The sequence below is a fragment of the Zalophus californianus genome, chromosome 1, assembly GCF_009762305.2.
Source record: "Zalophus californianus isolate mZalCal1 chromosome 1, mZalCal1.pri.v2, whole genome shotgun sequence".
In the NCBI taxonomy this organism is placed as follows: domain Eukaryota; kingdom Metazoa; phylum Chordata; class Mammalia; order Carnivora; family Otariidae; genus Zalophus; species Zalophus californianus.
Genome location: NC_045595.1, coordinates 17,617,396 through 17,641,556, shown reverse-complemented (window position 1 = coordinate 17,641,556; position 24,161 = coordinate 17,617,396). Strand labels below are relative to the sequence as shown.

The 24,161-nt window shown below is 43.9% G+C and overlaps 2 protein-coding genes and 1 long non-coding RNA gene across 12 annotated transcripts in view; 2 read left to right on the top strand and 1 right to left on the bottom strand.

Annotated features, from left to right (window-relative positions):
* The window catches only part of SPINK8 (serine peptidase inhibitor Kazal type 8 (putative)), a 12,905-nt gene extending 9,101 nt beyond the window's left edge, over window positions 1-3,804 (top strand). The window contains exon 5 of one of the 2 annotated variants that reach the window (XM_027586809.1): window positions 3,606-3,804. In XM_027586809.1, coding sequence (XP_027442610.1) covers window positions 3,606-3,658 — 53 coding nt within the window. In that variant the 3' untranslated portion in view covers window positions 3,659-3,804. The remainder of the gene's footprint in view (window positions 1-3,605) is intronic. The other variant, XM_027586810.1, reaches the window with a different exon arrangement.
* On the bottom strand, window positions 2,569-17,316 carry LOC113918384. Of its 4 annotated transcripts, XR_003518544.1 has the most exons (5): window positions 17,279-17,296; window positions 16,936-16,977; window positions 8,915-9,048; window positions 3,634-3,841; window positions 2,569-2,765 (listed from the first exon to the last, which is right to left on the bottom strand). It is a non-coding gene; the product is annotated as an uncharacterized LOC113918384 (long non-coding RNA). The 4 variants fall into 4 exon arrangements; XR_003518541.1 differs by lacking the exon at window positions 8,915-9,048 and having other exon boundaries at window positions 17,279-17,316; XR_003518542.1 differs by lacking the exon at window positions 8,915-9,048 and having other exon boundaries at window positions 17,270-17,306.
* NME6 (NME/NM23 nucleoside diphosphate kinase 6) lies at window positions 17,006-24,161 on the top strand. Of its 6 annotated transcripts, XM_027586805.2 has the most exons (7): window positions 17,348-17,558; window positions 19,002-19,147; window positions 19,539-19,635; window positions 21,516-21,618; window positions 22,564-22,603; window positions 23,020-23,180; window positions 23,459-24,161. In XM_027586805.2, the coding sequence occupies exons 3-7, from the start codon at window positions 19,546-19,548 to the stop codon at window positions 23,623-23,625; spliced, it is 561 nt and encodes a 186-aa protein (XP_027442606.1). In that variant the 5' UTR covers window positions 17,348-17,558; window positions 19,002-19,147; window positions 19,539-19,545; the 3' UTR covers window positions 23,626-24,161. The 6 variants fall into 6 exon arrangements, with proteins under 6 accessions (XP_027442609.1, XP_027442607.1, XP_027442606.1 ...); XM_027586808.2 differs by lacking the exon at window positions 19,002-19,147 and having other exon boundaries at window positions 17,006-17,480; XM_027586806.1 differs by lacking the exon at window positions 19,002-19,147 and having other exon boundaries at window positions 17,288-17,424.

Sequence of the window (24,161 nt, the reverse complement as noted above, 5' to 3'; positions counted from 1 at the left end):
AGGGGAGGAGCAGAGCGAAAAGCAGACTCCCCACTGAGCAGGGGACACTCGATCCCAGGACCCTGGGATCATGACCTAAGCCGAAGGCAGACACTTAACTGAGCCACCCAGGCTCCCCCCCCCAATTTCTGGTATATTGATAAAAGACACTAACTGGAACATGAAAGGTTATTCAGAGAGTGAATGGACCAGGTCTTGCTTAGCTCTGGCCTAGATATTGTGTCTTTGACTTCAGGGTCATAGGGCCAAAGCAAGAACTCAGCTGATGCCATAAAGATCATTGTAGAGTTATGAAGCACAGAAACAAGACTGGGGAAAGTCATCTTGGGACAAAATATAAAAAACGTGGAAGGTAAAGCAGGTAAAAAAGAAATTATATACTTTGGTAATAATTTTATGACAATATCTTCTGACACAATCTCAACAAGTTGACAAGACTCAACTGATGTATAGACCAGCATACATATTACTCACTTGGGGAAGGTGTATAACCTGAAAGTTCTCTAGTTCTACTAGAGAGAAATATAAAGACTTTTAGGCACTTCCATGATTTGGGGTAACTATAAAGAGACCTTACATTTCCTCTACCTCTGTCAGATGCCTTTGCCTGGGCTAATTCATAAAAAATCCTGCTGAATCCCCTTCTCTTATATCTGGACCATAGCCCTTTCCAATTAAACTTCTGGCCTTATGTCTTTTTCAAGTTTGTAACTTCAAAGAGATGCTTTTAATCTTAAGGATATCAATAAGATGGTGTCTGAAAGCTTTCTGCTGGCAGAATTTCTTTTCGCTCAGAAAGGTTGGTCTTTTGTTTCAATAAGACCTTTAGCTGATTGGATGAGGTCCACCCACACTGTGGCAGGTAATCCTGGATTAAATGTTAAATGTCTTTTTAATTGAGTTTTTAAAATTCTAATATAGTTTATACACAGTATTATATTAGTTTCAGGTGTACAATATAGTGATTCAACAATTCTATACATTACTCAGTGTTCATCATAAGCGTACTCCTTAATTCCCATTAGCTATTTCACCCACCGCCCCCACTCACCTTCCCTGTGGTAATCATCAGTTTGTTCTCTAGAGCTAATGGGGTGCCTGGGTGGCTCAGTCAGTTAAGCATCTGCCTTCAGCTTAGGTCATGATCCCAGAGTCCCAGGATCAAGCCCCACATCAGGCTCCCCACTCAGTGGGGTGTCTGCTTTTCCCTCTGGCCCTCCCCCCCTCATGCTCTCTCTCTCTCTCAAATAAATAAAATCTTTTAAAAAAAAGTCTGTTTCTTGTTTGTCTTTTTTTCCTTTGCTCATTTGTTTCGTTTCTTAAATTCCACAGATGAGTGAAATCATATGGTATGTGTCTTTCTCTGACTTATTTTGCTTAACATAATACCCTCTAGTTCTATGTCATTGCAAATGGCAAGATTTCATTCTTTTTTTTTTTAAGATTTTATTTATTTGACAGAGAGAGAGACAGCAGGAGAGGGAACACAAGCAGGGGGAGCGGGAGAGGGAGAAGCAGGCTCCTGGCTGAGCAGGGAGCAGGGTGGGCTTAGCCACAAACTATTAACACTATTAAGGGGATTCTGAAATTGTGCTGGAGGCAAGATCAGTCCACAAAATCAGTAAGAGTTCTTTACAGCAGTAACACCCAATTAAAAAATAAAAAATAATACATCACTCAAAATAGAAACAAAAACTATGAAGTATCTGGAAATTAACTATAAAGAATAAAAATACTCAGGGCTTCCAAAGAAAAAAACTTTAAAACTCTAAGGGTATTTAAAATCATATGAATAACGGAGAGACCGTCCATGCTCCTAGATCATAACTTAAGTAATATGATTGTTAGTTTTTTCTAAACTATTCTAAAAATTCATTTCATTCCCAATCAATATTTCAGTTGGGTTGAAGATCTCTGATAAATAAAGGACACTATGGTAAGTTAGTAGACAGCTGACAGAACCAGAGGATATTTGCCATTCCTAAAAACAATAAGCTAATATTGAGAATGTGTGTCTAAATAAGCAGCAAGAAAATATACAGCAAACCAACAGGAAAATAGGCAGAGGCTATGGTTTTATACAAGAAAGATAAAATCTAATTAGCATAAGAAAGATGTTCAGAAGCTCGTGAATAACCAGACGGGTTCAAATTGAAACAAGATACCAATTTGCACTTGTTATACGGGTAAAAATCAGAAAGCTGGGTCATGTCCAATGCTGTACTCTCATGACATGTAGTAAGAGTGAAGACTGTCCTAGCCACTCTTTTTTTTTTTTTTTTTTAAGATTTTATTTATTAGAGAGACAGCAGGAGCAGAGGGAGAGGGAGGGGGAGAAGCAGATGCCCTGCTGAGCAGGGAGCCCAATGTGGGGCTTGATCCCAAGACCCTGGGATCATGACCTGAGCTGAAGGCAGCTGCTTAACCGACTGAGCCACCCAGGCACCCCTGTTACAGCCACTCTTGAGGAGCAATCGACCACTTCCTAGGCAAAGTAAGAAATTAAATACACGCATATCTAGCGGGCCAGCATTTCCAAACCTAGGAAATCACAAAGCAATTCTCTCATAGCTTTGTAAAGTGACATACATGTTTATTGCAGTATTATTTGTGGTGGCAGGTGGCCATTTTGAAGGCAGCCTGGGTGAGACTAGTCCAGAAATCAACTAGTAAACTGTGGAAGGTGTCTTCATAGAGGTCCATGCAGCTTTCAGAATAAAACAGATGTCCATTTTGGCAGTGTGAGTAGATCTCACAATATTGCACTGAGCGAAAAAGAGAATAATTCAAGTACCTCACTACCATTATGTAAACTAAAAATAACCACAAACAGTACATATTTTATGCAAACACATAAATAAAAAGAGACATACTGAACTCATTAAAATGTTTGGCTGTAATATGAGGAGAAAGGGAATAAATGAATAAATGAATGAATGAACGAATAGTGGCCCCTCCCCACAGCCCTTTACCAAAGCACGGTGGAAACTGTTTTCGACAAGATCGAAAAGAAAATAACAATATCCTTGGTGGGAGGACTAACAGTTATCACTTATCGACTGCTAGCTGTGTACCTTGTCCTGGGTCCCATGCTTTGCCTGTATCTCCTCCCCCATGTTTCTACAGCCCTCACCATGAGGCAGGTGTTGCTATTAGCTACATTTCATATTGAAAGATGGAGAGGTCTACAGAGGGATGTGACTTGCCCAAGGCCACACAGCTAGGAATGGGCAGGGCTGAGTCTTGAACCTGGCTGGTCAGCCTCCAGACCCTGTTAATAGCACTTTCTATGCTGCCCATGGCACCTCAGAGGCCTCCGACCAGATTCTACTTCACCAATGTCACTGCCTCTATCCTCCACCTTTCTGCCCCCTGGCTCTCCTGGGGTTCAAAGACTCACATAGCCATCTGCGTCCTTAGCTCTCCTCTTCTCTTCCCACTTCCACTCTGTGCTCCTGTTCTTCATTGACATTAGAATGTCTCTAGTCTGCCTTAATTCACAGAATAATGGTTTAGCCATTCCTCCTGCAGGACTGTGGGTGTAGTTATCAATGTGGTAGTTTTTCTCTTAACTTTCCCAAATTTGATTTCTCTAAGCCGATACTTCCCTTGCAGGAAAACTCCTGAACTTACCGTGAAGAATTATAGAACTTGCTGAATCCCCCGACGATCAAGGGAAACTTAATGGTTGTCACTTCCAGTATCATCCCCTGTGGAGGAGAATGCTGATGCTGGAGGAAACCAATGGTTAGAGGATCAAACTCCTTGATGTTTGCTTCTTCAATAAATGATTCTCAGTAGAAATTCTGGCTGGCAAATATTTCTCTTCGTTAATCAGAATCTGTTAAAAATATCAACTATTCTGTGTTCGCATCCCCAAACTACAGGACTTATGCCATAGATTCTCTCTGTTCTCATACAGATTGTGAGCAAATGACCCCAGAAATCTAAACGATGGGACAGGTGCCTCAAGAGCAGCTAAAGATACAACTCGAGGGCTCGGGTCATTATGGAGCTGAATATGCGTCATGTGAGTGACACAGATTTCAATACACCAGGATCTGGTTTCAGCAATTTCAACCATACCATAAAAGAGAGACTTTTATCCAAAGAAAACATATTGGGCACAAATACTGCCTGGCCACAGTATGGTTTCTAAATACTATACAAGCACTAACTTACTTAAGCCTCACTACAAACTTAAGAAGTACATCCTCATTTTACAGACAAAGGAATGGAGGCTTAGAGAGTTGCACACAATTCCACACTGAGGATTCTACTAGAACAAACTGCATAGATCCTTATATAGAACATACAGTAATGGTCCTAGGGAAACACATATATACACATGTACACATTAAACTGAGAAAGGATGAGGAAATACATGCTTGTGTTAATATATGTTTATTTCTTAACATGCTTTAATGCTTTTCCGCTTTCCCAAAATTGTAAGTTGCAGACTAATGATATCACTTAAGACTAAGGACATTTACTCGACACAATCTAGAAGTTATAGTCATTTGCTCCAATTTCTTGTCACTTCTTAGGACACAGCATAAAAAGAATGAAAAGAATAGAATGAGATTCTTATCAGAAGTTCTGAAATGAACCCCAGGCAACATGCAGTAAGAATGAAAAGCCTCCCAAACTCAGAAATTCTGATGCAAAACTAGAATTAGGAACCACTGGACTCAATTGTCTTCTTGAGGTCCCATGCAACAAGAGTCCTACAAAAAAAAAACCAAAAAACAAGAGTCCTACAATTCTAAAGAGAAAATTGCTTATATCTGATGGCACTGGGTGGTTAGTGTAAACATGTCTTTTCCTCAGATATGAGAGACCAGACAATGTCTATAGAAATAAAAGAAGTGGACAGAGATTTAATATGAAGATAAAATTGTTTAAGATGCAAAGAGGGGATGGACGCCTGGGTGGTTCAGTTGGTTAAGCGACTGCCTTCGGCTCAGGTCATGATCCTGGAGTCCTGGGATCGAGTCCCACATCGGGCTCCCTGCTCAGCGGGGAGTCTGCTTCTTCCTCTGACCCTCTTCCCTTTCATGCTCTCTAGCTCTCATTCTCTCTCTCAAATAAATAAATAAAATCTTTTAAAAAAAAAAGATGCAAAGAGGGGGCACCTGGGTGGTTCAGTCATTAAGTGTCCGCTTTCAGCTCAGGTTATGACCCCAGGGTCCTGGGATCGAGCCCCACATCCGGCTCCCTGCTCAGCAGGAAGCCTGCTTCTCCCTCTCCCACTCCTCCCGCTTGTGTTCCCTCTCTCGCTGTGTCTCTGTCAAATAAATAAATAAAATATTAAAAAAAAAAAAAGACGCAAAGAGGAGGGGCGCCTGAGTGGCTCAGTCAGTTAAGCACCAAACTCTTGATTTCAGCTCAGGTCATGATCTCAGGGTTGTGGGATCGAGCCCCACATCACACTCTGTGCTCAGTGTGGAGTCTGCTTCAGATTCTCTCTCCCTCCCTCTCTCGCTCTCAAATAAATAAATAAATAAAATCTTTTTTTAAAAAAGAGGCAAAGAGGAGATGAGATTAAGGGACAAAGTAGAAACCTCCCCTGAATTCATGTTAGTGGGCTTGAATCTGTTCCAACATGCCCCGAACACATGCATAAAATGACATCTGTATGATAATACCACCACAAAGGAGGAGGTGGATGGAGTTCACAGAAGCAAACTTTTATACAGCATTAAAATTAAGTTGAGGGGTGCCTGGGTGGCTCAGTCGTTAAGCGTCTGCCTTTGGCTCAGGTCATGATCCCAGGATCCTAGGATCGAGCCCCGCATCAGCCTCCCCGCTCTGCGGGAAGCCTGCTTCTCCCTCTCCCAGTCCCCCTGCTTGTGTTCCCTCTCTCGCTGTGTCTCTCTCTGTCAAATAAATAAATAAAATCTTTAAAAAAAATTAAGTTGGAATTAACATGAACTAAACTCTTATATGTTAAGATGTTAATTGTAATCCCCAGGGCAATCATTAAGGAAATAACTAAAAAATCTAATAAAAGAGGGGCGCCTCAGTGGCTCAGTCAGTTGAGCATCCAACTCTTGATTTCAGCTCAGGTCATGATCTCAGGGTCATGGGATTAAGCCCCATGTTGGGCTCCCTGCTAAGTGTGGATCTTGCTTGAGATTCTCTCCCTCTGCCCCTCCCACTCACACATGCACACACACATTCTCTCACCCCAAATAAAAAAGTAAAAGAAATGACAAGGGAATTAAAACAGTACTCTGAAAAATATTTAACACACAAGAAAAGGCAACAACAGAGAAACAGAGGAACAAAAAAGACATAAGACAAATAGAAAACAAATTACAAAATTACAGAGGACAATTCTACCTTATCCACAACTACATAAATGGATTAAACATTAAAATCAAAAGCAGAGATCGACAGAATGAATAAAAACATGATCCAATTAGATGCCAGCTACAAGAGACACATTTTGGATTCTAAGACACAAATAGATTGAAAATAAAAGGATGAAAAAAGACTCATACAAAACAGTAACAAAAAGAAACCTGATGTGGCTATACTAATATCAAACAAAGTAGAATTTATCCAAAAATTGTTACCAGAGACAGAGGATATTTTATAATGATCAAAGAGTCAATCCAGCAAGAAGAAATATAAACATTTTTGCAACTAAAAATAGAGCCCCAAAATACATGAGGCAAATTAAAGAAATAAATAGACAATTCCACAATAACAGCTGGAGGTTTCAACATTCCATTTTCAGTCCTGGATAGAGGAACTAAGCAGAAGATCCAAAGTAAAAGAGAAGACTGGAGTAACTATCCCTGTACAGACATCACAGACCTAACTAGACATCTATAGAACGCTTCATCCAACAACAGCAGAATTACACATATTTCTCAAGTGCACATGAAATATTCTCCAGGATAAACCACAACCTGGACCATTAAAAATGTTCAATAAATTTGAAAGGATTGAAATCATACTAAATATATTCTCTAATCACAATGGACTAAAATTAGAAATCAATAGCAGAAGGAAATACCTAAGAAATACCTAACAAAACTATTGGCAAATACCTAACAAACCTAGGTACATACTTCGCTTCCAAGCCAGTAATCTCACTCCTAGGAATCTACTACTCTGAAGACACACCTCTATACAAAAATATATATGTGCAAGGTTATTCACTGAAGCATTGTTATTGCAAATAATTGAGAACAACCCAAATGGGGCGCCTGGGTGGCTCAGTCGTTAGGCATCTGCCTTCAGCTCAGGTCAGGATCCCAGGGTCCTGGGATCCAGCCCCACATCAGGCTCCCAGGGTAAACCAGAAACAAAAAAGAATGGTTCCCTGTAGGGAGTAGGTGGGGAAATGATGGAAAGAAATAGGGAAGGGGAACAAGATAGCAGGAATGAGGGGGGAGCAGCACTTCTCTGAGCATATCTTTTGGTACAGCTCCCTTGAAACCACAGTTATGTTTCACATACACAAACATAAACAATTAAAACCAACCAGGATGTGGGGGGACTCGAGATGGAATACAAACACTAAGGATTGCACTAGCTGTGTTTTAAATTGCAGAACCACACTGAAGGGGGTAGGGAAGAAAATAACCAAGCTAAGTAATTTTATGGAACAGTATCTTGACTGGCTACGGTAAGGCTAAAGACAAGAACTCTACATAAATGCTATAATCCAGTTGGTAATTGTTGAGGGAGATGCTGGATTTTGTGGGGGACATAACAGATTTGAGATGAGGACTATATTTTAAGGATAGATGTGCTGCAGGCAATTGGGAGTGAGTGGAGCTCCAAAGAACGTCAGGGAGAGCCATACACCCTCGCCTAATAGATCACAAGTCTTTAGTTCTGCATTAAGAAATGACTCCTCCAGACGCTCCATTCAAGACAATTAGAACTCTAATCCAAAGAGCAGAAGACAACTCATTTCTTCTTTTGTAATTTGCCTGGACATGTTTTCACTTTATCAATTTGTAGAGTCGTATTTATTAGCCATTGGGTAAGGGACATTTATTTATTGTAGTTGCCAACAAGCTATAATTGTTTACAATACAGTCTATAGTTCATTCTTGGTCTTTTATGACATTTATTTACTTATTTAAGTGGCCTAGCCTTTCCTTTATGGCCTCTAGACCATATCTTGCTTGGGAAAGTCTCCTCACCACGAAGGATGTAAAAATATTTTCTTAAATTTCATTCCAACATTTTCATCGTTATATTTCACTTTTACCCATTTAAAGTCAGGCAGAATTTATCATGTATGTGGTTGAGGTTAAAGTGTAGGTTTCCTTCCAGATGAATTCTCAACCTTATGAACATTACTCTTTCCCATGGAATACCATTGACTTTTTTTTTTTTTTTTTTTTTTTTTTTTTTTTTACCATTGACTTTTATATATACATATACTTCACTATTTGATGGAAGTTTCTTATATTTATAAGAAATATATTTTGTAAGATAAGTCTATACCCAATCATTTTTCTTTTTAAAAATAATTTTGACTGTTTTTCAAACACTTATTCTTCTATACACAAGACCCTCATTCTGAAAGTTTTGTCCGTGACTGACAATCCTATTCCAATGCCAAAATTTTAATTATTGCAGTTTACATTTAATATCTAAGCACTATCTCATTACTCCCATTTCTTAAGGTTTTCTTTCCTGCTTTTTCCTGTCATCTTTAAAAATATTTTCTTAAATATTCCCCGATCTCATTTGTAATATTGCTTTTAACTGCCGGCATGATGCTTGAAATGTTTTGTATTGTGATCCAGGTGATGGTTACTCAGGTGTAGATATATTTAGAAGGTGCATACTTAAGATTTGTTCACTTTGCTGTATGTGTAACCACAGAAAAATTTTAAAATAAACTTGTATTTTTTTTCATTTTGAAAAATCTCTTGCTTACTTTTAACTCTGCCTTTTTTATTTTTTCTAACTTGTAGAGATGGATGGAGCTTAGATGATGGATTCTTCAGCCTTCTTTTCTAATATATGTATTTTAGGTTTCAGCAGTATTCTTCAAATTAAAGCAAATTATACCTAAGGGCAAGGTACATACAGAAGTCACACAAGCTTAAGCAGGATAAAGCACCTCCTCAGTACTATTAGTAAATGTTTTCTATCACTACTGTTAGTTGTCCTTTGCCTCTTATGTATGCATAGGGACCCTGGTGGTGGGGAAGGGGTTGGGAATGGGACAAAGGGGAGGATTCTGGGATTCCACCTTTATCAGAGCATGGACTTCTTCTGTCCTCTCCATGAGGGAAGAAGATTTGTGCCTGTTTCTTCAAGTTTGGTTCATGGTGGAAGACTGAGTTCTGGGATCCCTTCTAGGTGAGGGTCTGGAATTTGGGGAAAGAGCTGGTTTCATATAGGTCCCTGTTTTTGTTCAGCTGGGTTGTTAGCTGGTTTCTGGGCTTCTCCTGGAATCCCAGTGATTGTGCTAGGGAAATTGGGGGAATGGTAATGCTGGCTATGACTTCTATCTCCTGGGTTATAGTGGTCATTGTATTGCCGAGGTTTCTTTTGCTGTGTCTTAGGACAAGGGCTTTATTGAGCCATCCATGTTTCTTTTGCTGTGTCCTAGGGCAAGGGCTTTACTGAGCCATTCATCTGTGTCTGAGAGCTTTACCACTTACTAAGGACAGTTCTCTTCCATCATGGGTCTAGGATGACCTGCTGACTGAGGCTACTGTGTTGGGACATAGAAGTATGGTCACAATGACTGGGACTTTCATTGCCCATCTTCTGAGATTTGAAGGCTTGTTCAGGCTTGCTGCTAGTCTAACACATCCTGTATTTAGGGTTTTTCTGGCTTTTTTTTTTCTTCTGGTTTTCTAGGAGTCCTGTTGTTTCATGTTCTGTGCCTGGTGGATTAATTTGCTGGCATTCATTCACTATGTCCTCTGACCTACGCAGTTTAAGTTGCTGCGATTCCCCTGGTCTGTGGCTTATGGTAGGGTGAAGTACTGCCTTGTCATTTGTGCAGTCAGGGTTGGGGGTCTGGGGTTCCAGGATCCTGGAGGTTAGCAGTTTATGGGTGAGGGTTCAAAGGTTAGAATCCATAGGTCAGGATTTAGGGATTAAGGGCAGATTACAAGTTTAGAAGATAAGTATCAGGGCCTCAGGATCTAGAAACCAGGTCTAAGGTTAAAGGGTTAGAAGTTTAGGGACTAGGGCTTGGGTTAGGGTTAGAAAGTAGTATCAGAGGAGTTAAGGTTAGAGTGGTGGTCAGGGACTGTGGTGGATTAGATGTTAGGGCTGTGGCAAAGGCCTGAGGTTTAGGGCTTCAGTTTAAGGATCAAGGGTCAGAGTTACAAGGTCAGTGTCAGAAGAGAATGAGTCAGGGTCAGAAGAGCAAGGTTTAGGTTACAAGTTAAGAGTTAGATCACTGCCAGAGGTGCAGTTAGGGGTCAGAATATAGAATTTAGAGTAAAAGGTTACGTACTAGGGTTGGAATTTGCTAGGGCTAGGGAGGCAGAGTGAGGGTAACTTCTCTTTTTTCCTTGCTGTGGGCAGATCGTCCAGGAAGATAGAGGCTTCAGGTTCTACGGTTCTATAAGCCCCAGCTCCCAGAGGATACATGTCACGGTTTCACACTAACTATTCCATTGTACACCCGATTTGACTGTGGCAGCACTGGGCCCGGAGGTTCAAAAGATCAGGAGGAGAGTGAGGCCCATCTCCGTCTCCTGCGGGCACTTCCCCAGATCCGAAAACTCTGGAGTCCCCTGCACTTGGCTCAGGGGACTCACCTTTCCTCCTCCAAAGCAGCCTACACACACACACACACACACGCACACGCACACACGCAGCGAAGAGGCAAGTGGATCTGGAGGGCAGCTAGCCGGATTTTCCTCTCATTAATAAAGCCAGAAGAAAGGGTGGGCTAGAGTAACAAAGATAGGTACAGGTACTGAGGAAAACCAGAGAAGGGTAATGGGAAAGAGAATGCTGGGCGAGGGTGTGGCTTTCGGCCGTGAAATCGGGCCAGGCTCTCTGAGGAGGTGACTCAATGCTGAGCGAATGGAGCAATACTGGGTAGAAGAGCCTTCAGGCAGAATGAGCAGCTCCTGTGGAGGCCCTGAGGTGGGAACAAAGTGGTGGAATGGTAGGAGTGAGGGAAGAGCGGTTTGTGAGGAAGGAATAGGGGTCAGCAAAGGCCAAGTCAGGTCGTGCATTAAGGGCCATGGTGAGGAGTTTGGCTTTTGTTCTCAGTAGAGCAGCAAAACACGGAAGTGCTTTAGGCTGGAGAGTGATGTGACCTGCTTTATGCATTAAAAAGATCAATATGGGGGCACCTGGCTGGCTGTCAGTGGAACGTGTGACTCTTGATCTCTGGGTTGTAAGTTTGAGCCCCACAATGGGTGTAGATTACCTAAAAATATATATTTATTTTAAAAAAAATAAAAATTAAAAGATCAATCTGATGGCTGTATGAAAAACAAGCCACAGAAGGGATAGACAGTACATGAAGGGATGAGGCTGGCTTCGGCTAGGAGATGGCCAGAGGTGATTTGATTTAATGTACAGCTGAAGGTTAAGTGGACAGGTTTGCTGAGGGATTGTTGAGGGGAGTCTGGCAAAAAATGAAACCAAGAATCATGCCTGAGTTTTTGGAAAACTGGATGGCTAACGGCAGGAGTGCAGCTCCTTATGTTTCTTATGGCAAAAGAAACAATACACACTTCATCTAAAAAGTGAGTGTGAGAGTGTTTAAATATTTTTTTTTAATGGAAAATATGTTTCAGCAGTTGTGAGCAGAGATGGTGATTCAAAGTTAGAAACTTCTATCAGGATTTTTATTCTTAAAAGTAAATGCTCTCATGGGGCGCCTGGGTGGCTCAGTTGGTTAAGCGACTGCCTTCGGCTCAGGTCATGATCCTGGAGTCCCGGGATCGAGTCCCACATCGGGCTCCCTGCTCAGCAGGAAGCCTGCTTCTCCCTCTGACCCTTTTCCCTCTCATGCTCTCTCTCTATCTCATTCTCTCTCTCAAATAAATAAATAAAATCTTAAAAAAAAAAAAAAAAAAAAAAAAAAAAAAAAAAAAAAAAAAAAAAGTAAATGCTCTCAGTTATGATCCACTTGGTTTGTGAATATTCATTAGCTAAACCTGACTAAACTAACCCTTGGGACTTAATCTCCTGATTAAACAGGCCAGTGAGTAAACAGGATATAAAATGGGTTCCAAATTTTTGTATTAGTATCTAGGATTCCCTTGCTCTTTTGGGCATTGTCTGCTAATATTCAGGGGTTTAAATACTGTTATACAGCCAATGCCCCCAAAACAACATTCAACTCATGTTGCCACCTCGGAAGGAAACTGAAACCCTCAGGGCTAACGTGGACCAGAGCTGAGTCTGATTAAAAGGGAGAAGGTCAGAGATTCTGAGAAGGGAAATAGCAGACCTGGCCTGATGATGGGGCTTACAAAGGATACTGATAAGACATTATTCATCCAGAAACAACCTGACACATACACCTCACTGGAACTCTAGAGGTCTTCTGGAGAACCCAGAAGCAAGTGAAGTTGATATTTTATAATCCATTCAGTTGCCCCAGGAAAGAATACTGGCTCTTTGTTGGCTGCTAGCTGATGAGCAGTCTACCCACAGGAAACAAAAGCTACAACTTTCACACAATCTGTGGTTTTTCCTTCTTCCCTCTCTACTCTTTCTTATACATAAATCGTTTTTGCTGCTAGATTAAATCAATTATTGTTTTCCCTTATATACAAGTAGTTTTTCTTAAGTTTATGTATTTATTTAAGTAATCTCTACACTCAACATGGGGCTTGAACTCACGACCCTGAGATCAAAGAGTTGCTGATTTTTCGACTGAGCCAGTCAGGCGCCCCTTTATAAACAAGTTTTTAAATTACTGACAGGGGAAGGATTGGTCTTTGACCTTGTCTTCTGTCTGCATTCTTTCCCATGGTCGGTTCTTCACTGACGTATTTCCGACTATCACCACTCTGATAACTCCCAAACCTAACTATCCAACCGCCACCAAGCTAGTTCTGCTTGAATGTCCCACCATCACTCCAAACTCACCACATCCCAAATGAATTCATTTTCATCTTTAAGCCAACCTCTTAACCAATTCCCAAACACACAGGCTGAAACCAAAGAGTTATTTTCAACTCTATTAGAAAGGGAATGCTTCCTGGACTGATTCCTTGGGTCCACGAGGATTTCCTCTATACACTCCTGAACTCTTAGGGTAACTCTCGTCCCCTGGCTGAAGCTTCAGGGACAGAGAGCCAGGTTAAGTGTAGCTTTGCCCTTTTTTCTGTTCCTTATTTCGGAAGCCAGCTGCCCACAAGTTCTGCTGCTCTATGTTGGAAGTTTTACAGGAATTGTAAAATTCTGGCAGGGGTGGAGGGATGGGATTAATGAATGAAAAGATTCCTTTTCAAAGGAATGTTAGGATCTCTTGTTTTGGCAGAGAACATAAAAGAGAAACCTGGTGAGGAATTTGGGAGTGAAATATCACATACAAGTTGAGGCTATGATGGGACCAGCACTTGAGGCATTTCAAACACTTTTCCCAAGTTGGCCATGTGGAAATGCTGGCCACTTTGTTCACTGGCAAGAGTTTTTATAACTCCGATTTTATATACAGGCAAGGATGAATGAGTACCTTAGTGAAATGCCAGTCACATGGCTCAGCAAAGGCACTGTCCTTACACAAGCACTACGGCTTAAGCACGTCAGAGTTAAGGTGTGGGCACTGACCTTGGCCTTAGCACAGACCCACTGCCTTCCCTTGTGGGGGCATCTGCAAAGCCTAAGCAGCAGAGAAGACCCTTGGTGAGCAGGCCCTGCTGAGGCACAGCCTGGACTACAGGGAAGTCTTTCCCTATACACGCCTTTTAGATATTGGGGTAAAAGAAGTACTTGGTCCTTTACTATGTTTTTTAGCTAGTTCGACAGGCCAGGGGCTTTAAAATGCAATTAAATTCCACACATGCTAAGGAACACAAGTGTGTAAGCTCCAAACTTTGTTAGTCCCAGTCCAGCAGAAACCATGAAAAGGCTGTCCCAAATTCCATCCCTTATGCTCTGAGCTAGACTCAAAGCCAAAGGCTAAAACCAGAAGAATTCATGTGTTGTTTTTTTTTTCTCCATGGTTTAAGGGTCACTCCCCACTTGCAAGTCTGTTTGTCAATAACTCTGGCTAGGGTTTTATAGTTCTGAGATTTACAATGCAGCTTCAATCTTAAAAAGATGGTAGGTTTTATTTATAACAAAAACAATGCCCTTATTACAAATAGAATATGTCATCTTCTCAGACTGAAGTAGAAAAACCACTCAATGCAATAACCACAGCCACAGAGGTTGACAAGATGAGAAAAGCCTGTGCCTGGCACACAGTCTTAAGGAATCACGTATGTTTAGGAAGTCCAGGAAGAAATGCATAGCTTTAGAAACCTACTCCATCAGATTAGAAGCAGTACAAGAATGAAAACAAAGGACAAGAGATTTTTTTTTTTTAAAGAGAGATTTTCTTAAAAGAAAGTTGACATCTTGGAAAACAATTAAGAGACAATCTCCAGGGCATGGCCCTGGTTCCTTCCCTACTTTCTGTAGCCTAGCAAAGAGCTGGCTCCAAGGTCTTCCTTCTCTCCAACAATAAGAATGCCAGAAATTCAATGAGCCTTCTGGAAAGGAGTAGGGGAACACAGGGGAAAAAACTGCCAAAAGAGAAGTGTCTCAAAGAAATACTACTCCCCATGTGATCCATCCAGAAGCCGAAGATAGTATCTTGAGGAATGGCAGAGGTCTCGATTCTCATTGGGTCCCTGAAGCAACAAACTTTAGAAAAAATAACATCAGCTTCAGGTTAAAAAAACAAAAAACAACAAAAAAAAACCTGCCAGAGTGATTCTCAACTGAAACTCATGGGGTAAAGGACCACCCTCCTGCCCTCCAACCACAGGAGCCAAGTGTCCTGGGCCTGACCAACTCAACAGCAGAAAGCAGTGGCCAACTGAGGACTGCTCACAGTGGGGATGGGTAAGCTAGGTCCTAAGAGCCCACTCTCAATGCAGCCTGGGGATGCCAGAAACAAAGGACCCAAAAGAGAAATGGTATTAAGAAATTTGAATATGCTGGATGAAAAAGAAAGGCATCTCAAAGACCTGGTTTGGGGCTGCCACTACTGTAAATTAACAATGCAAGAAGGTGGCATCATCTTAAATACCACTGGCTAAAGACAAGACTAGACACAGGTAGATGCCCCTCAGGATATAATGAACACAGGTCATAATTAACCTCATAATGGGTGATTCTCCCAACTGAGTTTAGACTCACAAGTTAGGAGACTCTGAATAACTGGTATAGAACTACTTGAGTCCCAGTGACATTGAATCAAGACCTTTTCAGCCTATTCACCTTCCCTCACATACCACTGAGTATCAGAGTCTTTTGACAGGTTTCTAGGGACAAAATCTGCTACGAGCGAGGGGTGGTCCACTTTTTAAATTCAGTGAATGTGGGGCAATACTGCGATCATTTTGTATGCCGTTAACGATTTAGATTCTTTTTGTTGTTGCTATTGCTTTAAAGCTTTTAAGAGACCTGGCATTGAACTCTGGCAGCACAGAATTAGAAGGCAGGCGAATTTGGTTCTCACACTAAATTATGTTCTCCATCAACTCCATCAGTATTAGATAAGCTGATATTTGGTCTCCACCTGCCTGCCATTCCTCTATTTCTGTTGGTCCTGAGCCCAAGTTCAGAAAAAGGGTGTTATTTATTGGGTCTCCTCCTAAAATCACATCTGCCTTACTTTCATTATGTAGGCTTGTTGCTGAGGATAGTCAAAGCAACTATAAAATATGGAACTAAAGCCTTCTCCAGTGTGTAAGACAGGTGAACTAATGACCATGGTCTAAAAATTGGCAAAGTCCCTTTAGTTCAAAGGTATATTAATGAAGATAAAGGTAGAAAACGGGGTGCCTGGCTGGCTCAGCCAGTGGAGCATGCCACTCTTCATCTCACCGTTGTTAAGTTGGAGCCCCCTGTTGGGTATAGAGATTACTTAAAAATAAAACCTTAAAAAAAAAAAGGTAGAGGGCACCTGGGTGGCTCAGTTGGTTAAGAGACTGCCTTCAGCTCAGGTCATGATCTCGGAATCCCGGGATCGAGTCCCACATCGGGCTCCCAGCTCAGCAAGGAGCCTGCTTCTCCCCCTCTGACCCTCTCCCCTCTCATGCTGTTTCTCTCTCTCTCTCTCTCAAATAAATAAAGTCTTAAAAAAAAAGGGTAGAAAACAAAATTGGACCTGGTGTACTTGGAAAATAAAACTTAAACCTGATGTCTGGGCAGTATCACATGGTTAAGTTTACTCTCATCCTGTGAAGGCAGAAATGGACCTGTGCCTTCACCAGCCAGGCAGGACTCGACTTTCCCAAAGACACCTGGTGGAAACAAGGTGCCAGAAACACCGACCTGCCTTCCAACCTTCCAGGAGAGCAACACCTGTATATCTGGCACCAGAGTCAGTTAAAAATACATATATACTTACACTGATGACAGTTATGGCTTATTTTCACTCTTTGCAAAGTCAGTGACTCTTCCCAAGAAAAAAATTTACCACCCTTCTTCAACCTGCCACACTGTTCCCTCTCCATACTCAGACTACACACCAAGAATACCCGCAGTTCTCATCTCACGCTGCACTGCTTCAACAGACTCCTGGGTAACCCACCGCACCCCAAATTTCTTAGCGACATGTTCAAGGCCCTTACGACTAGCTCCCCTCACGGCCTACGGACACCTGGACCCCAGCCAAGAACCCTGGGTCATCATCCCCACATGAGCTGTGCTCCCTCGTGTCTCCGTGTCGCTCGCAGCTCGAGACTTTCAACGGCGGCCTCGGCGATCGCGATCGAGCGCACAAGTCCTTCGCCCTCCACGTACCTCCGACAAGTACTGGCCACCAAACACGTGCCAGGCACTAGCCTAGACAGAAAAGGAAGAAAGGACAGTCAGACAAGGTCCGTCCCACCGCCAGACGGCCACCTCCCCCCGCGCAGGGCCGCCCGGAAACGCCGGCCTCCCTCCCGCCTGAGGGCGCCCGAGCCCCGGCTCGGAGGGGCTGTTCCCGCCCAAGACGGCTCTGTCCTCTCGTGCGGCCCAGGACAAGCGCTGGGGAGAGAAGAGGGCCACCGGCAAGGCCCGCCCTCGGGCTGCAGGCCGCCTCGCCTCGCCTCGCCTCGGCCCGCCGCTCCCACTGCGCCGTCTCCCCGCGGACCTCACACACCCAGCCTCCGCGGCCCCGTAGTTCCGCGGCCTCCCGGCAAGGACCCCCAGCAGGGCTGCCCGGCCGAACGCCCGAAGGACCCCGCTGGGGCCGCGCAGGGTAGCTATCGCGGTGCCTGGTGGCCGGGCTCCGCGGTGGAGGACCAGGTGAATCCAGACCAGAACTCCCGCTGGGCTGGGGCCCGAACAGCCCTGAATCTGGGGTGCGCTTAGGTCCTGGTACGAGGGCCAGGAGTCGCGCGGCTGCAGGCCCGGAGAAATGAGGGGCAGCGAGGAGAGGGGTTGGTGTCAAGAAATGGGGCTGAGAGCCTGGGGGGTTGGGGAGCTGGGCCTCAGGTGTCGGGGTGGAGGGTAGGGGATGGGGACGCGAGACAGAGTTGGGGGGTTCCAGGTCCCCGCGGAGCCTGGGGGGGCGGGGCCTTGGTCACCGTCCTCCCGGAAGCAGAGGAATGGGCACCTCAGGTGTGAAGGCGAATACCCAGGCGACTTATGAAATTTGTGGTTCTCTGGTGGAGTAACTTTAAAATTGAGCGAGTTTCTTAACCTCAGCATTTGTTTTAAACCAAGGGCCAAGACAGTCATTTCTAAGCTGGCATTAGGAAAGGAACCACATCCTTCCCTGGAGAGCCCCTGGCAGCTTCGCCTTGCAATAGCTGGATGAGGTTCATTCATTCATTCATTCATTCATTCAACAACATTCATTCTGCTTAGGTACTGGGAATAAGATGATGAGCAAAACAGACCCCTGCTTTAATAGAGTTGACCTAACAGGTGAAGATGTAACTGAAGAAAATGTCCAAAAAGCTATATAATAGGGGAAGTGAGGTAAGATCTAGTAGGTGAATAGGAGGTAACGAGAGGAAGCACATTGTGGACTGTGGAAACATCTCTCGCAAAGGGTTAAGGAGGGAAATGATATGATTAGATTTCCATTTTCCATTCCAGTTCACTGGCCGTTGTGTGAACAGATTGTAGAGGCTCGCAGGAGTAGAAATTGAGAGGCCATGGAGGAGGCTGTTGCAGAAGTCCAGGGAAGGTTGATAATGAATCTTGGACTTGGGTGGTGGTCCTGGAGAAGGAGAGGATTGTATGGATTTGAGATACACTGCTTAGGTAAAATTGCCAGAACTTGGTGATTAACATGGATGTGGAGAGTGAGGGAAGGGAAGTGTCAAGGATATCTCTCCCTAGATTACGTTGAAGATTCCATTTGCTTTTGGGTTACTCACAACTGGGATATTAGGAAGGGTTGGCTGATCTTGCACTAGTTAGACTAGACTTAGTTTTGTGGTTTGAGTGGGGCATCCAGCTGAAAACTGTAGAAAGGACATGAGTAGGGGAGACCCTAGCACTGCCTTTAACATGATTGTCAGGCTACTTTCAGCCTAAGAGAAAGGAGAGTGTTGTCCACACTGTCCCTGTGTGTGTTCATGGAAGCCTTCTCCATATTTGTTGGCAAATTTAGGAGCTCCACCAGGTAATCTTTTGAGACCTAGTTCTTAGTCCTGATCAGATGATCAATTTCTTACATCTGAATAGAATCTCACAGTTGGGAGAGACCTCAAATTCTCTTAGTCCGGTTTAAAAAATACCTTTATGTTCCTTATATCACTTCCACAATTATTTATTGAGCTCTTACACCATGCTAGACACTAGAAATACAAAGGTGGACAGAATAAGGCTGTAGACGTTCAATTAGTCAATTAAATTGACCTTTGTCGTAGGCACTGTTTCAGCTGCCAAAATGGTTACAACTGGTCCTTGACCTTGGAGTTACATGTCCACAAGCCTTGCCATTGAGGATAGCCGAGTGTATTAAAGGATTTGATTTGGGAGATCCTGACCTATCTGTAAGATTAGATAAGAGATGGTACGTATCCAGCAGACTTCTTTGGGGTATTCTGGCAACATCCCAATTCTTGTCCATCCAATCTTCCAATTCTAGAACTGATGAGAGCACACTATGGGATAGAAGGCCTTAGGAAAGGAAACAGTTATTGTACCTTTGTGGCCAGGATGTTTAGCAATGTAAATTATAAATCCTCTAAAACACAAAGAAAAGTTAGGAAGTGAAGGGAATATTGGCAGAGATGGGTAATGTTTAAACTTGAATTTCTCCTGAATAGGTAACTCCTTTGTATGTAACTGCCACAGGCTTTGGGAGTGAGATTGCTGTGGGTTTGCAAGGCTGCATGGCTCTGGAGTAGGGAGGGTGGGGAGCACAGCACTGATAGGTCCCTAATCCAGCTTTCTGATGGCAGGAGTGAGATGACCTCAATCTTGCGGAGCCCTCAGGCTCTCCAGCTTACTCTGGCCCTGATCAAGCCTGATGCTGTTGCTCACCCCCTGATTCTGGAGGTAAGAAGGAATCCTAAGCCTCTTACTGTATGCCTTGGGCACTGCTTCTCTTTCTGGTGCCACAGGGCCACTTGTGAAGACTGACAGCACAGTCCTGTGCAAGATGCTGTGGAGGCAAAGCTAGGAGCTATGGGCTCTGACCCTAAAAAGACTAAAAATCTACTGGAGAATTGGGGCAGATTAAAAATATAAGGATCCAATACAATAAGAACCAAACCTCAAGACAGTGTATGTGTATTCGTTTTCTATTGCTGTGCAAAAAATTACCACAAACTTAGCAGCTTAAAACAATGTTTATGATCTCACAATTCTAAAATTTAGAGGTCCAGTAGGCTCAGGTAGGTTTTTCCTCAGGGTCTCACAAGGCCAAAGTCAAGGTATCAGCTGACCAGGTCCTTAGTTGGAGGGTCTGGGGGAAGAATCCACTTCCAAACTCATTCAGGTTGTTGGCAGAATTTGGTTCCTATGGTTATAAGACTGAGGTCCTTGCTGGCCTTCAGGAGAGGACTGCTGTCAGTTTCTAGAGACCACTCACGTTCCTCACCACATGGTTCACTCCATCTTCAAGACAGCAACAGTGTGTTTAGTGCTTCTCACGCTTTAAATCTGACTTCTCCTTTAGCCCCTGGCCAGATAAAACTCTGCTTTTAAAGAGCTCATGTGATTAATTGGGCTCCTCTGGATAATCTCCCTTTTGATTAAAGCAAAGTCAACTGATGGGGCACCTGGCTGGCTCAGTCAGTTGAGCGTCTGACTCTTGATTTCAGCTTAGGTCGTGATCTCAGGGTCATGGGATCAAGCTGTGTGTTGGGCTCCACGCTCGGCAGGAAGTCTTTTTGAGATTCTCTCTCTCTGTCTCTCTCTCCCCCACACATGCTCTCACTCTCTAAAATAAATAAATAAACCTTAAAAAATAAAGCGAAGTCCACTGATAGCAACCTTAATTACACCTGCAGAATCCCTTTTGCCATGTAATGTAACAATCATATTACTTCCTATTCACAGTCCTGGAGAGAAGGGTGCAGAATCTTGTTGGAACTGGGGGAGGGTCGATAAATACTAACTGAGCAGCTCTGCTAGGTCAGCTCACTGTGGTGCAGAGAAAGACCAGAGCATTCAGGAATGGTGGCCATGTAATGTAACAATCATATTACTTCCTATTCACAGTCCTGGAGAGAAGGGTGCAGAATCTTGTTGGAACTGGGGGAGGGTCGATAAATACTAACTGAGCAGCTCTGCTAGGTCAGCTCACTGTGGTGCAGAGAAAGACCAGAGCATTCAGGAATGGTGGCCCGCAAGTGTTGGGACCTGGCCAGGCTCGAAGGCGGGGTAGACTTCGGTTAGTGCACAGGAGGGCAGAAGTTCTACAAAGGGAGATACTGAGGCAGGAATGTGTGTGGTGGATCTGGGGGCCACAGGCAGGCTGGAGAATTGGAAGAGGTGGAGGTCAAGGAAAGTACAGCCTTGAGCACTGGGCTAAAATAGTTGTACCTCATTCCATGAATAAGGTTCTGACCAGAGTGTGACGTGTAAGTTACTATGTTTTTAATCTGTCAAGTGTGATGGTTTGGAGAGAGTGGGACAAACTCAAGGCAGGACCACTATCAAGAGATTTTTCGATGGTCTGAGGCTGGGTCATGTGGGCTTCAGCTCAAGGGGCTGGAGGAAAGGAAGGGCAGAGATGGCACCCGAGGCTCATGCTCTGGCCGCGTGACGAAAGGTCTTTACCTCACCCCACCTTCCTGCTCTTCTGACCCAACAATGGGACAGGCCCTCAAGTCCTGGGCTCTGATGGGTCCTCATGGTTCTTTTGGTCATCCTGGGTCTCCTATTCACACATATGGTCCCTTTGACCGATTTTTATCTCTGACGTTACCCAGGCTGTTCATCAGCAGATTCTGAGCAACAAGTTCCTTATTGTACGAATGAGAGAACTTCTGTGGAGAAAAGAAGAATGCCAGAAGTTTTACCAAGAGCATGAAGGTAGGATCAACAATCCTCCGAATGGGAGGCTTCTCTCTCCCAAGACGTGTGCAAGAGAGATTTTAGCTGGGTGCACAATGGCAGGCTGTCTCTGACCTACCAACTGTCAAATTGCAGACATTCTTCTAAAGCTTTGCTTTATACACAAACTTTTCATGATTATCAATCTTTTAAAAATATTTTCTAGGGGACGCCTGGGTAGCTCAGTCAGTTGAGTGTCTGACTGTTGATTTCGGTTCAGATCATGATCTCAAGGTCATGGGATCGAGCCCTGCGCCAGCTCCCTGCTCAGTTCAGAGTGCTTGTCCCTCTCCCACTGCTCTCCCCCCGCTTGTGCTCTCTCTTTCTCTCTCTCATTCAAATGAATTACTTAAATCTATTAATATATATATTTTCTAGGAGAGTTCCACTTCGTAGTCCCGACCAGAAATTTAGTTTTATGTCCTGATGATATCAGTAGTTATTAGTGAGTGTTTACGCTTTCAGACATTGTCCTAATGCTCATGGTTTCATTGAATTTTCTCTAGTGCCCTATGACATAGGTATTGTTATATCTCCAGTACACAGATTAGGAACCTGAGTTAGGGAAGTTAATGACCTACCCGAAACTGCACAGGTTGTAAGTGGCAGAGCCTGGATTCAAACCCAGATATGTCAGATTCCAAGGTCCTTCTCTAAAACAGTTTTTATTGGGGTGCTGGGTGGTGCAGTTGGTTGAGCTCAGGTCATGACTTCAGGGTTTTCGGATCAATCCCCATGTCAGGCTCCACGTTTAGCCTGAAGCTCCCTCTGCCCCTCCCGCCTGCACACTCTCTTGAAAGTGAATGAATAAATCTTTTAAAAAATAAAATTAAATAAAACAGTTTTTATTATTCCAAGTAAGGAGGCAGAAGTACAAAAAATTCTCTTGGGCACCATGTCTTGATGGTTACTCTCTCTTTGCAGGGCGTTTTTTCTATCAGCGGCTGGTGGAGTTCATGGCCAGGTACTTCTAATTTTCATTTCGGCATCTTTATCCACCAAGATTTACCTTCCCCTGCTCCCTAAATTTGTTGATTTCATTTGACCTTGTGTAGAGTTGTAATCAGTGTTAAGTGTCTGAAGAAACATGGCTTGGGACCATGACTAAGCCAACACTGACCTGGTAGCACCTGTCCCATGATGGTTATTGGTCCAATGGCTATAGAAGAGTATCGTTGAATGCTACTTAGCAACTCTGCTGACCTCCGTGGCCTTTTCTGTACACCCATAGTGGCCTTCCATCACCTGCAACTTGAAGCAGCATTGGTATTTAGCAGGGTAGCTCTCAGGATGTAGTGTGCTTTTATTCGTGCCCTGCTTACTGTGTGCCCTCCTTGACCACACAGCCAGGTTCCTCACATGTGTTCCTTTGGCACACAGCGGGCCAATCCGAGCCTACATCCTCGCCCACAAGGATGCCATCCAGCTCTGGAGGACACTGATGGGACCCACCAGAGTGTTTCGAGCACGTCATGTGGCCCCAGATTCAATTCGTGGAAGTTTTGGCCTCACTGACACCCGCAACACAACCCATGGCTCTGGTGAGTCTGCCTCCCCTGTCCTCAGCCACAAATAAGGGAGGATAGTTTGTGGTTGGTGGTTAGGCCATATCTTGGAGTTGAGAGCCAGGTAACCCTGCCATGAACCTTCCTCCCAATTGCATTTCTGGTCCTTTGTGGCCATCTCAGCAGATGTGGCCCCAGGACTGAGGGTCAGACAGAACTAGAGGCTCAGGTTTCTAAATCTGATTATAACTGCCCCTTGCCTCCATCCTGCACTCCCTATGAGAACCCCTTCTCTTTCTTACCTCCCCTTACAGACTCTGTGGTTTCAGCCAGTAGAGAGATTGCAGCCTTCTTCCCTGACTTTAGTGAACAGCGCTGGTATGAGGAAGAGGAGCCCCAGCTGCGCTGTGGCCCTGTGCGCTACAGTCCAGAGGGAGGCATCCACTGTGCAGCCGGACCAGAAGGCCCAGAACCAGCCTGATGCAAGCCTGGTGGTCTGTGAAGACTGGTGGCATTGCCCAGCCTTTTCTCAGAGACCTCCTGGGACCAGGGAGGCCTGGGGATCATGGCGCCATCTCTGCTGGGCACCACACCCACCTGAGGATCTAGCTCCTCACTGCCACCTGCTCTAGAACCTAGTTCTCTATCTACCTCTTTTCCAGAATGTTCATGGGTGATTCAGAGGAATAATGGTTCCTCTTTTCTCTGAAAACTATTCATCTTTTTCAAGGAATTTGCCTAATTGACTTGCCTGAAAAATGCAGTGACTCTCTAATAAGCACCATGTGGCCTGTCTTCCTCAATAAAAGTCAACGTTCTACTAAATCCTCAAGGCTAGGAGCACTACTCGAGGTGCTTTCTTGCTCTCCTTAAGTGAAGTAATTAAACCTGTCACAGGAGTGCCTGGGTGGCTCAGTCGGTTAAGCATCTGACTCTTGATTTCGGCTCAGGTCATGATTAGGTCGTGGGCTCGAGCCCCACATCAAGCTCCATGCTCAGTGCAGAGTCTGCTTGAGA

Coding starts and splice junctions, on each gene's coding strand:
- NME6 (XM_027586803.2), top strand. Junction 19,636..21,515: donor CTCACCCCCTGATTCTGGAG/GTAAGAAGGAAT, acceptor GACGTTACCCAG/GCTGTTCATCAGCAGATTCT. Junction 21,619..22,563: donor GTTTTACCAAGAGCATGAAG/GTAGGATCAACA, acceptor CTCTCTTTGCAG/GGCGTTTTTTCTATCAGCGG.